At 35.2% G+C, this 12,552-nt stretch overlaps 1 protein-coding gene across 1 annotated transcript; it reads left to right on the plus strand.

The window, feature by feature from the left end:
- The first annotated feature begins 641 nt into the window (after positions 1-641).
- gpd1l (glycerol-3-phosphate dehydrogenase 1 like) lies at positions 642-11,298 on the plus strand. The gene is made up of 8 exons (XM_073847056.1): positions 642-786; positions 1,170-1,347; positions 1,494-1,634; positions 4,720-4,858; positions 4,952-5,064; positions 7,872-8,108; positions 8,253-8,359; positions 9,555-11,298. The coding sequence occupies exons 1-8, from the start codon at positions 743-745 to the stop codon at positions 9,649-9,651; spliced, it is 1,056 nt and encodes a 351-aa protein (XP_073703157.1). The 5' UTR covers positions 642-742; the 3' UTR covers positions 9,652-11,298.
- The last annotated feature ends 1,254 nt before the right edge of the window (positions 11,299-12,552 follow it).

Genomic DNA, 12,552 nt, shown 5'->3' on the forward strand with positions numbered 1-12,552 from the left:
TTTGTCAATTTACAGATATTAACTTATGATAACGTTAAGATTTGTTTAATTATTATTTTCTTTATTTGTTATTTTCTGTCCACATCAAAAACAACAGTTTTTTAGCAATATATTTTTATTAAATAAATAATAGTAATATATAGATAGATATATTACATCTTTTATTTTATTTATGTTATTATGTGTTATTTGACATGGAAATTATGCGACTATGATTTGACAGTCGTATTTCGTGATTTTTTTTCCACTAAAAAAAATAACAACGTGTTTTATATTGTCTAAGCTTTAAACATTCAACAATTCATATTTTATAATAGATTATTATTACATTTGGGGGTCTTATGTAAACGTAATTCAAAGTCTGCACATAAAGGGCATTTGAACAGTGGCAAAAACAGAGAAGAAAAGAAAAAAGAAAGTTTTTTTGTTGTTGTTGCTGCCTCAATACGGTATTTCTTTAAAACTATGAGTATGCATTAATATAATATATATTAATGTAATACACATAAACTTGGCCAGTCTGTGTCACGGTTTTACAGCGACAATTTTAGCTAAAAGCAACCTGTGGAAACAAAAACAAAAAAAGAAACTACAACTCCCAGAATCCCCTGCTATCGTTGATGACGCAGTCAAAAGTGGACCATCACGTTCCCTCCCACCGACAAACTGCTTGACTTAATAGTATTATTACCTATATTGTTTACTAAAAACACTTATCCACCGGTGGAAAGCAAAGGTGGTTATGGCTGCTCCGCTTAAAGTATGTATCGTTGGTTCAGGAAACTGGTGAGTATTTACGTGTAATGATTACAATCAATATGTGATTGGAAATGAGATTAATATACAGAGCATATGGCGTCCACCAACTGTTATGGCTCAGACAGTGCTTAGACTGGAGCACGATATTAATTCCCTGTACGAAACACCAGTTAGAGCGAGCTAATATTCAGATCCATATGTTAAGCATTATTATTCTGTGCAAAATCAAGTGATTAATGACTTAACTGTATCCATCTGAAGATCTGCATGCTGTATAACCCTTGTTTGACTGCAGCTGGCAAAGCATCATCTTGGAGTTGTAAACCCTGCTTGCAATGTCTGAGTGAGCTGCTGTTTAACAACAGGCTGGCGTTTTGATTAAAGATATTCTTGTGTTTTTCTCTGCCAAGGGGCTCTGCAATTGCAAGAATTATTGGCACCAATGCACAGAAACTCCAGCGCTTTGCCTCCACAGTCAACATGTGGGTTTATGAAGAAATGGTCAATGACAAAAAGCTCTCTGAGATCATCAACACACAACATGAGAACGTCAAGTACCTTCCAGGATACAAACTCCCAGAGAATGTGGTAAGACAGTGCCCTAATTGTTGGTAATAGTTGACTACCATTTAAAACCAAATCATCGTTTCCACATCATTATCCATAAATGTAGACTTATTCAAGCTGGTTCTGGTGTGAAAATAAGCATATGATTTATGGTGTTTTTCCTGTAGGTTGCGGTGCCACAGCTTCGGGACGCCGCAGAAGGTGCCGACCTCCTGGTTTTTGTGGTCCCTCATCAGTTTATCCGGAAACTGTGTGATGAGATGGTGGGCTGTGTGTCTGAGAGGGCTCGTGGAATTACATTAATCAAAGTAAGAATACTCATTGAATATAAAGTTATGTTGTTGTTTGTCTATAACCTGATACGGATTTGACAGCAACTTTGACATCCGAAAGTTTTAAACTGGGTGTCATGCACCTAAACCACAAAAAAGAATGGGTAAATGGTAATGTTAGACTTAGGAGTAAATGATTTGTGCAAAGTGCAGCTTGACCAAATTTAGGTGGGTAATTGGTCTAAAAATATTACATTGCTTTATCAAGAAATATATTTAAAAAAAAATGTGTTAAAAATGCAGTAGAGACACTTTTTTCCCCTTCATGTTATTAAATTAATTTTATTTTTAATAAGTAATATATTTTTATATTTAAGTTTTAAAACAGAGATCTTTATCTTCAGTTTATATACACTACCAGTCAAGTTTTTGAACGGTAAGATTTTGAATGTTTTTTAAAAAGTATCTTCTGCTTACCGAGCCTGCATTTATTTGATCCAAAGTACAGCAAAAACAGTAAAAATTTAAATATTTTTTACTATTTAAAAGAACTGTTTTCTATTTTAATATATTTAAAATTTTATTTATTCCTATGATTTCAAGCTGACTTTTTAGCATCATTACTTTAGTCACATAAACCTTCAGAAATCATTCTAATATTCAGATTTGCTGCTCTAAAAACATTTATTATTATGTTGAAAACAGTTGAGTAGATTTTTTTTTTAGGTTTCTTTGATGAATAGAAAGTTCAGAAGAACAGCATTTTTCTGAAACACAAATCTTTTGTAACATTATAAATGTCTTTATCGTCATTTTGATCAATTTAAAGCATCCTTGCTAAATAAAAGTATTGATTTCCATAATTTCTTTGCCATAAGAAACATACCAAGCCTTTGAATGGTATAGTGTATAATGTTACAAAAGCTTTTTATTTTAGATAAATGCTGATCTTTGGATCTTTTTATTCCTCAATTTCTATTCAGCAAATTAGCCTATTAGAATGATTTCTGAAGGATCATGTAACATTCAAGACTGGAGTAATGATGCTGAACATTTAGCTTTGATCACATGAATAAATTACATTTTAAAATATATTCAAATAGAAAGCAGTTATTTTAGATAGAAAAAATATTTCACAGTATTACTGCCTTTGCTGTATTTGGATAAATAAATGCAAGCTTGGTAAGGAATAGAGAATTCTTTAAAAAACATTAAAAATCTTAAAAACTTTTACTGGTATATTAATTTTTTTTTTTTTTTTTTTTTTTTGAAAGTCGCACTCAAAATCAACCTGCCATAAAAAACTGAAGGGCCATAAATGTATAAATCTATAAACGAGCGTGATGATTTATCTCATAATGCTTGGATTTTGTAAAATAAAGTGCATTTCATAATAGACCAATTAGATGCTGTACAAACAGACAATAATTATTCCCATTGTGCAATGAAAATGAACGCCACAATATAATTTGTTATGTCAGACAAGCAAAATGGAACAAAATGTCCATCTATGACAAATTAAGTAATTGTCTAAATAATGTATTAATAGTATTGCTGGTACACAGAGCTCAGACTTCCTGTATTCTACTCAGCGACGTGCCAACAAAATGCTTCTAATGGCTGTTTTTGATTTAGAAGTTTTGGTCAAACCTTGTGGGTCCTCTTTCATGCGGACAGGACGTTCAGGACTAAACAATGCTGAGAAGTCTCTGACTTGATATCTTTTTAAAAGTGCACCATATGTGGAGTGACTCATGGGTAAAAAAAAAAAAGACCCTCTGGCCTGCTGGCAATCTTTTTGTGTGCAATTTATCTCCTGGTGCCAGTTTGTCGTCTCTGTTACTTGCTGTGCCGCACAGCGCTTCATCTTTGCTGTTATACCTCACCAAATTGGATTTATTCCTTCTACTTCACTATTTGAAAAATAGCCTAGTTTCCTAGTTTCTCATTAGTGTTACGTGTTTAGAGATACAGTGCCTTGCAAAAGTACACATTTTGTTTTGTTGCAGCATTGTGTTAAACTGCTTTAAATTAGTTTTTCCCCACATCAGTTTACACTCCATACACCATAATAATGACAAAGCAAAAACCAGATTTGCAAATTGTACAAATTTATAAAAAAGAAAACACTGAAATAAGTACATTGCATAAGTATTCATACCCTTAACTCAGTACATAGTTGAAGCACCTTTACAGCCTCAAGTCTTTTTGGGTATGATGTGACAAGCTTTGCACATCTGCATTTGGCAATTATCTGCCATTCTTTGCCTCACCTTTTCACCTCTCAAGCTCTGTCAGCTTGGATGGGGGCTGGCAGACATTTTCTAGAGTCCTAGTTGTTCCAATCGTCTTCCATTATGGATAATGGAGGATACATGCTTCTGTGAACCTTCAATGCAAAGTTTTTTTTTTTTTTTTTCCTGAACTTTTCCCTAGATCATTGCCTTAACGCAAGTCTATCACTGAGCTCTACAGGCAGTTATCTTGACCTCAGGACTTGGTTTTTGCTCTGATATGCATTTTCAGCTGTTAGACCTTTTCTGAGAGGTGTGTGCCTTTCTAAATCACACTCATTCAAATGAATTTGCCACAGTTTAACTCCACTCGAAGTGTAGTAACATCTAGAAGCAATATGAATGCGCCTGAGCTACATTTCCAGTGTCCCAGAAAAGGGTATGAATACTTATGCAACGGGATCTTTTCAGTTTTTTATTTCTAATAAATTTGCAAAGTTATTACAAACCTGTTTTGTGCTTTGTCATTATGGTGTATGAGATATAGATTGATGGGGGGGGGGGGGAAGTAATTTAAAGCAGTTTAACATAAGGCTACAACATAACAAAATGTACCAAAAAAAGGAGTATGAATACTTTCGCAAGGCACTGTAGTTGTTGTATAGTTTTTTTTTTATATAATATTTCTAGCCATTTCTTGTATACTTATTCCACTTCCTTTATTATTTTTGTTCTGCTTTGGTGTTCCTCCTCATTTTTTTGAGTCATTAGGCAAAGATGGTCCAAACAGCTGTGCTCCAAAGTTATATCTACTGAGGGGGAAATAGTGTGATGCTACATTAAAAAAGCATTGATGTTAATAGACTCCTTTTCTCCTTTCTTTGTAGGGCATTGATGAAGGACCAGAAGGATTGAAGCTAATCTCTGATATCATTCGGGAAAAAATGGACATCGATGTCAGCGTCCTAATGGGGGCCAACATTGCCAATGAAGTGGCGGCCGAGAAGTTCTGTGAGAGCACTATTGGTGAGTGGAAAACATGTGGAGATATTCTGTAGGTAGTAACATGCTCAATACCACCAGGGACAAACTTCAACAGACATTTTCTTCTATACACAGGCAGCAAGGTGTTGGAGAACGGCCTTTTGTTTAAAGAGCTCCTGCAGACGCCTAACTTCAGAATCACTGTGGTTGATGATGCTGACACAGTAGAGCTCTGTGGAGCCCTCAAGGTAAATATCAGTCTTGTCTCGTTGCTCATCCCGGGGGAAATATCTTGATTCAGGCACCTAAGATGCAGGGCTTTGAGGGCACGACTCAGACCTCTGTGTACAGACGAGCTTGCGCTGCTGAATTTACAATTATATACTATAAGGCTGCTGTCTTCCTCATAAATACATTGTAAAAATCGTTGTAATATTGACAAGCTTTGACAAATACTCTGGGTGATTTAGAGCTTAAAGGGATAGCTCACCCAAAAATGCAAATTCTGTCATTAATTACTCACCCTCATGTCGTTACAAACCTGTAAGATCTTCGTTCATCTTTGAACACAAATTCAAATATTTTTGATGAAATCCGAGAGCTTTCTGACCCTGCATAGACAGCAACGCAACTACCACGTTCAAGGCCCAGAAAGGTAGTAAAGACATTGTTAAATTGTGACATCAGTGGTTCAACCTCAATTTTATGAAGCTACGAATATACTTTTTGTGCACAAAGAGAACAAAGAAAACAAAAACAATGAGTTTATTCAACAATTTCCTCTGTTCCGAGTCAGTCTTTGATGTGTTTATGAGAGTACTACGATGTGTGGTGCTGCTGATGCAGGAGTCTGCGTTCTGACGTAGAACATACTAGAATGTGGGATTTGTGCTTTTATTGCTTAAAAAAAATTATTGGACACTGATTTGTACCACATTTATTAGGGCTGGGTTTTAAAGGAGAAGTTCACTTCCAGAACAAAAATATACACATAATTTACTCACCCCCTTGTCATCCAAGATGTTCATGTCTTTCTTTCTTCAGTCATGAAGAAATAGTTTTTTGAGAAAAACATTTTAGGAATGTTTGAACTTGAACTTCCTAAATGCAGTTTAAATGCAGCTTCAAAGGGCTCTATCCCAGCCGAGGAAGAAGGGTCTAATCTAGCGAAACGATTGGTTATTGTCTAAAAAAAATGACAATTTATATACTTTTTAACTGAGATAGGAGTTTTCTGACATACCCTATATACATAACTGTCATAAACAGGAATACACACAGTTTATCAGAGCTAGACCAAGATGAGTGTTTGCGGCTAAAAAGTATATAAATACTTTTAAAAAACAATTTTTAAGAAAATGACCGATCGTTTTGCTAGATAAGACACTTCTTCCTTAGCTGGGATCACTTACAGCCGCATTTTGAAGCTGCATTTAAACTGCATTTTGGAGGGCACCATAGAAGTCCATTATATGGAGAGAAATCCTGAAATGTTTTCCTCAAAAAACATGATTTCTTTAATGACTGAGGAAAGAAATACACGAACATCTTAAATGACAAGGGAGTGAGTAAATTATCTGTCAATTTTCGTTCTGGAAGTGAACTTCTCCTTTAACGTTTTTGCTTCAATTAGTTTCGGATTCACAAGCTTGCGATTCGTTTTTCAATTAGATTCAATATAGATTATTTTGGATATATATCAGGTACAATACACGCAAAAAAATTCTTAAAAGGGTCCTATTATGCTAGCCAGTGTGTGGTGTATATGTTTGGGTATAAAAAATATCTACAAAGTTACAAATCTCAAAGTTCACTCCAAAGGGAGATATTCAGTTCTTAAAAAATCCCTTTTCAAGAACTACAATGAACTACAGCTATGTTTTCCGGACGCTATAATGTCACAACGTAAATCCCGCCTACGGAAATTCAATTCGTTGCCGGGTGGGGGATGCGCCTAACTTTAGCAATGTATTATGGATAGCCGCTTCTGGGATGCCGATGTGTTTTTGTAAGAAAAATATCCATATTTAAAACGTAAGAATCACTTTAATCTAGTTTGCTGCTTTGGGAAGGGGCGTGACAGGATTGAACGGGTCTAAGCTGTTCGCCAATAGCAAAGCAGTGGGACTGCTAACCAATCATAATACGTTTGGTTTTTTGGAAGGTGGACCCCAGAACTAAACGAGCCATTTGTGCCAGCCTGGGGAGAAAGCCATTGTAATAATGTAAATTATGTGAAAAATTATGTGTTTTTCAAACCACCAAGCATGAGAGCATGTTTTAGTGCACTCAAAAAACAAAATAAAGACATTGTAAAAGAGCATAATAGGACCCCTTTAAGGTTAAAGAATCTGTACTACATTTACATTAGTGTAATATTGAAGGTTAAAATTAACTGATTTGTATACAAACGCTTATTACACTCAGTGAAGTTTAAAGTTGCAATGACATAATTACATTTCTACTCCAATTCATTTTTGAAATATAAACATTTAAATAGTGTAACACTGTTAAATTGATGTCTTCCTGCAGTTGAAACACTGAGTAATTACATGAGACAGGACACAGATTTTTAAGTTGTACTTTATCTTTTAGCATACCTTCAGACGTTAATTTATGTTTATTTTGTGCTGTAACTGGTATTAAAGCAGAGGAGATGATCAGTTCACATGCGCTTCACGTTGCCGCTTCTCTTGAACTGAGGCGCTACAGTGATCTGTCACTTCACATTAAATGGTGCCAAAACGGTATTTATTGTTTGATTATTGTAATAAAATGAACAGAATTTCAAACGTGAGACTTTGTTTCATATCAAAAGTAATAAAGCACAAAGCTTATTGCGATTTATTGGATGGAAAGTGTGCTACAGTGTTCCGTTCATTAACTGAAAACAGGCTAGACTAATCGATTCTTGGGATTTAAGAATCAATATTGATTAAAATCGAGAAAATATTGTTTTTTGTTACCCAGCCCTAATATTTATGGAAAGTGCTGAGCCAATTACACCATTCTGGCATTCTAATAACTCGTACTTCCTTATTTCGCCGTATTTTAGAACATTGTTGCAGTGGGCGCAGGCTTCTGTGATGGTCTGCAGTGTGGAGACAACACCAAAGCAGCCGTCATTCGGCTGGGATTGATGGAGATGATTGCCTTTGCCAAACTCTTCAGCAAAGATGATTCTGTATCCTCTGCCACATTCCTCGAGAGCTGCGGCGTGGCTGACCTCATCACCACCTGCTACGGAGGACGAAACCGGCGCGTGGCAGAGGCTTTTGCCAAGACAGGGAAGGTAAAAAAGAAAACAATCCATTTCAGCCTTTCATCACTTGCCTGATGGCATGTTATGTATGTTTTATGGATTGAAGGAAGGCGCTGAGCATTAGGCACATTGGCTTATGCAGAAAAGATCAATACAGATTTCTTTTTCTTTCAGAGCATCGAGGAACTGGAGAAGGAGATGTTAAATGGACAAAAGCTTCAGGGACCATTGACTTCTGCCGAGGTCTATCATATCCTCAAACAGAAGGGCTTGGTGGATAAGTATGTGTTATTTTTTTCATTTTCAGCAATTATAAATAATACAGACACAATAATATATTATATACAGTTGAAGTCAAAAATTTACCTAGTAGTTTTTTTTTTTACCCCAGCATTTTTGTGTATTTCAAGCCTTTCCAACAATGACTATGATTTTTGAGATCCATCTTTTCACACTGAGGACAACTGAGGGACTCTGCAACTATAGAAGGTTCAAACACTCACTGATGCTTCAAAAGGAAACACAATGCATTAAAAGCCAGGGTGTAAAAACTTTTTGAATTTGAAGATCTGGGTAAATTTAACTTATTTTGTCTTCTGGGAAATAAGTATCTTCTGTAGCTTCTGAAGGGCAGTACTAAATAAATAAAATATGATATTTAGGCTAAATAAGAAAAATGTGCAGATCTTCTCATTCTGTTCAAAAGTTTACATCCCTGGTTCTTAATGCAACATGTTCCTTCTACAGCATCAGTGATCGTTTGAACCTTCTGTAATAGTTGCATATGAGTCCCTCAGTTGTCCTCAGTGTGAAAAGATAGATTTCAAAATCATATAGTCATTGTTGGAAAGGGTTCGAATACACAAAAAACAAAGAAGAACATTAGCCAGTTTAACTGTTCGGGTCAAACAAGGGACTCATGAACAACTATCACTAAAAAAATGGGTTTATTTTTATAAATGTAACTATTTTCTCTTGTGGACTATATGTAAACGTCTTTTATGTCAAATATCTTATTCAGGTCAGTGTGAAAAATAACATGCGTTTTGTATAATCCCTCTTGGTTTGCTAAAATAATATTTTGCAGATTCTGCAAACAACAAGACAACTGTTCAACTGTTGCAGAGCAACTGTTTTCAACACTGATAATAGAAAATGTCTCTGTAGCATCAAATCAGCATATTAGAATGATTTCTGAAGTATCATGTGATACTGAAGACTGGAATATTCAGTCCTTGGCATCACAGGATCTTAGCTTAAAAATCAATAGGGCACTAATTTGTATCCTATTTATGGAACATGCTGGATACTATCCTTCATTTAGCAGACAGTGTCCTATTCAGAGTAACTTTTCTACTGCAGTGTCAGTCCACCTGGAGCAACCTGGGGGCTAAATGACTTGCTGTAGGGCATAATGTTCTTTGTCTAGATGCATTTGCAAAATCGGTGACATCTCGAATCTTAATTATTCTCCAGGTTCCCCCTGTTCACGGCTGTTTATCAGATCTGTTTCGAGGGCAAACCGGTTCAGGAGATGATCACCTGCCTGCAGAGCCATCCAGAGCACCTGTGAGAGTCCCAAAGTGTCCTCCTCCTCCACCACGATCCACTATAGTCTGTTAGGTGGTCCTACCTCTAACATTTCTCATTTACTTAATTTTTTTTACTTAATATACTCATACAATCTTAAATTTTAAGCTTGTCTTTTTGTCCCAGGTCCAATTCTACACTAATGGTTAGGCTTGAACTCAGGGGTTTGTTTCTGACAATACATGACGATGTACTTAGAGATTTTTCAGAAAAGCCATGTGATGTTATCTATTCAGTCTGAGCCTTTATGGCATTTTAACTATTTTCTCTCTCTGTCTGACTGCCCTCTTGTGGATGGTCCACAATATCACCTCACTGACAGATGAGACGAATGCCTCTTTTTAAATGACCATAGAGATTTCATCATAGCCTCACTACACGTACATATTGAGAGCGACACGACACGACTAGAACGTCTCTGTTACAATCTTTAAGATCATGTAGAACCAGCGTAATCCACGTTTTTGATACTTTCACACATCGTACGACACAAGGACATAAGCTAGGTTTAAAACTAAGTATACACTTGTATTATTTCAATTCTAAATGGTTAGTTTCATATTGATAAATGTTGCAACTGCCATTTACACTGAACTTTTTGGGGCACGGTAGATGAAGTAAAACTAGAAACTAGATTTCTGTGAAGATGCCTTTTAACTCCTCACTGGTCAGGAGCATTACTTGAATGGACTTTTTGGGGTTTTGATTTGTTTTAAATGACAATATATTCTATAAAAGGGACTCAAAAAGGTCATCCCAACTTCTTAGCACCCCCTTTTAAGACTAAATGCTTTCAAGTAGGTGGAAACATGATCACTTGTTACAGAATAACATAGTTGTCTTTACATTTTATCATGTTACAGTACAAAATCATACAATGTTACATATCTAATGCATTAAAGTCAATCATTGATGCCCTAAGTAGTAACCATTTTGACATCCTACAAAGCTGATCAACTATCACATGTTCAGTTCATGTTTTAATAACGCACATTTCTGTGAAGATTAGCATTAAAATACTAATGTAATCTTTAGTTGTACTTTGAAAAAAAATGAAGGAATGATTTAGTAGGGTCTAGTTTTTTCAAATGAAGGAGTATGTTACAGGAGCAGCTAGTGTTTGGATCCATAATGGCCTTCTTTTTTGCACTATACTGTGCTTCTAGATGTTAGGTCATACCTAACACAAAAAGACTAGGTCTTAGCATGTATCTGTTACAGTGTGTGTTTTTATTCTTGTTAGTGTTTACGTAAGAGTTTAATACGTACTACAAGTATTCAACTGAATTGTTGCAGTGTACTGAGTCTAACACTCCAGTGGATTAACTATACGTAATCATGTTGATGTATGAACCCGTCCAGTTTTTTTCTTCTCTGATAATGTGATCATTTTTGCAAGTTGTGTGTTTTGAATGTCATCAAGGCTGAACATTGAGACAAATGCTGCTTTTGAAAGTAACCAATAAAATCATCTCTGTGCTAAATGTTAGGTCTGTTCATGTATTTATATTGGTTTAAATGTTAAGAAACATCATAACTGCAACATTTTATCTTAATGTAGCATAAAATAGTCTAATGTCAGACTTTTTGTTAGTGATAGTAGTTCATGAGTCCCTTGTTTGTCCTGAACACTTAAACTGCCAGTTGTTCTTCAGAAAAGTTTTTCAGGTCCCACAAATTCTTTGGTTTTTCAGCATTTTTGTATATTTGAACTCTTTCCAACAATGACTATCATTTTGAGATCCATCTTTTCATACTGAGGACAACTGAAGGACTCATATGCAACTATTACAGAAGGTTCAAACGCTCACTGATGCTTTAGAGGAAACAATGTATTAAGAGCAGGGGGTGAAAACTTTTGAACAGAATGAAAATGTGAAAAGAAAAAAAAATTATTTTGCCTAAATATTATATTGTTTTCATGTAGTACTGCTAATCATAAGCTACAGAAGATACTTTGTCTTTCCCAGAAGACAAAATAAGTTACATTTACCCTGATCTTCAAATTCAAAAGTTTTCACCCCCGTACTTAATGCACCGTGTTTCCTTATGAAGCCTCAGTGGGCATTTAAACCTATATAATAATTGCATGTAAGTCCCTCAGTTGTCCTTGGTGTGAAAAGATGGATCTCAAAACCATACAGTCATTGCAGGAAAAAGATAAAATACACAAAAATGCTGAAAAACCAAAGAATTTGTGGGACCTGAAGGATTTTTCTAAAGAATAGCGGGCAGTTAAACTGTTTAGGGCAAACAAGAGAATCATAAAAACTATTACTACAAAAAAACAGCTGTGGATCATTCAGAAAACAACACAGTATAAAAAAAAAATTCTTCTTGTGGACTATATGCAAACGTCTTTTATGTGAAATCTCTTATTCAGGTCAGTAGTACTAAAAAAAATAACATCCATTTTGTATAATCCCTTATATTTTGGTAAAATAATAAACACAAACTTTTGACTTGAACTATACTACAATATGTATTATCGATATATCCACCTTTTGCCATAAGAACAGACGTGGCCATTTATAAATGTCATGGGTCTAGCTTCTGGTCTTATTCGCATCCAGCTATTTTTAACTACAAAAATGCTGGTTTTGTTGCTTGAAGTTACATTTTAGTGTATCTTACCATATTATTTTAATATCTTAATTATGAACACACTAGTTTGTAGTGCAAACAGTTTACCTTTTACTGCACGTTGTTATTCTTGTTATTTCCCTACAGCGGCTAATCAACTGTAAGTCTCGCCTATAGGCTTACTTCCACATTAAAGAATAAGTGGATACAGTTTTGTTAATATTGTATTGGGGTCCTTTGAATATAGTTTTGGATATTGGGTAGCTTTGAGACAAAAACTATGAGAACCACAGCATATAAA

The sequence above is a fragment of the Garra rufa genome, chromosome 9 (genome assembly GCF_049309525.1).
Source record: "Garra rufa chromosome 9, GarRuf1.0, whole genome shotgun sequence".
NCBI lineage: Eukaryota > Metazoa > Chordata > Actinopteri > Cypriniformes > Cyprinidae > Garra > Garra rufa.

Coding starts and splice junctions, on each gene's coding strand:
- gpd1l (XM_073847056.1), top strand. CDS start 743: ATGGCTGCTCCGCTTAAAGTATGTATCGTTGGTTCAGGAAACTG. Junction 4,859..4,951: donor GTTCTGTGAGAGCACTATTG/GTGAGTGGAAAA, acceptor TTCTATACACAG/GCAGCAAGGTGTTGGAGAAC. Junction 5,065..7,871: donor AGCTCTGTGGAGCCCTCAAG/GTAAATATCAGT, acceptor GCCGTATTTTAG/AACATTGTTGCAGTGGGCGC.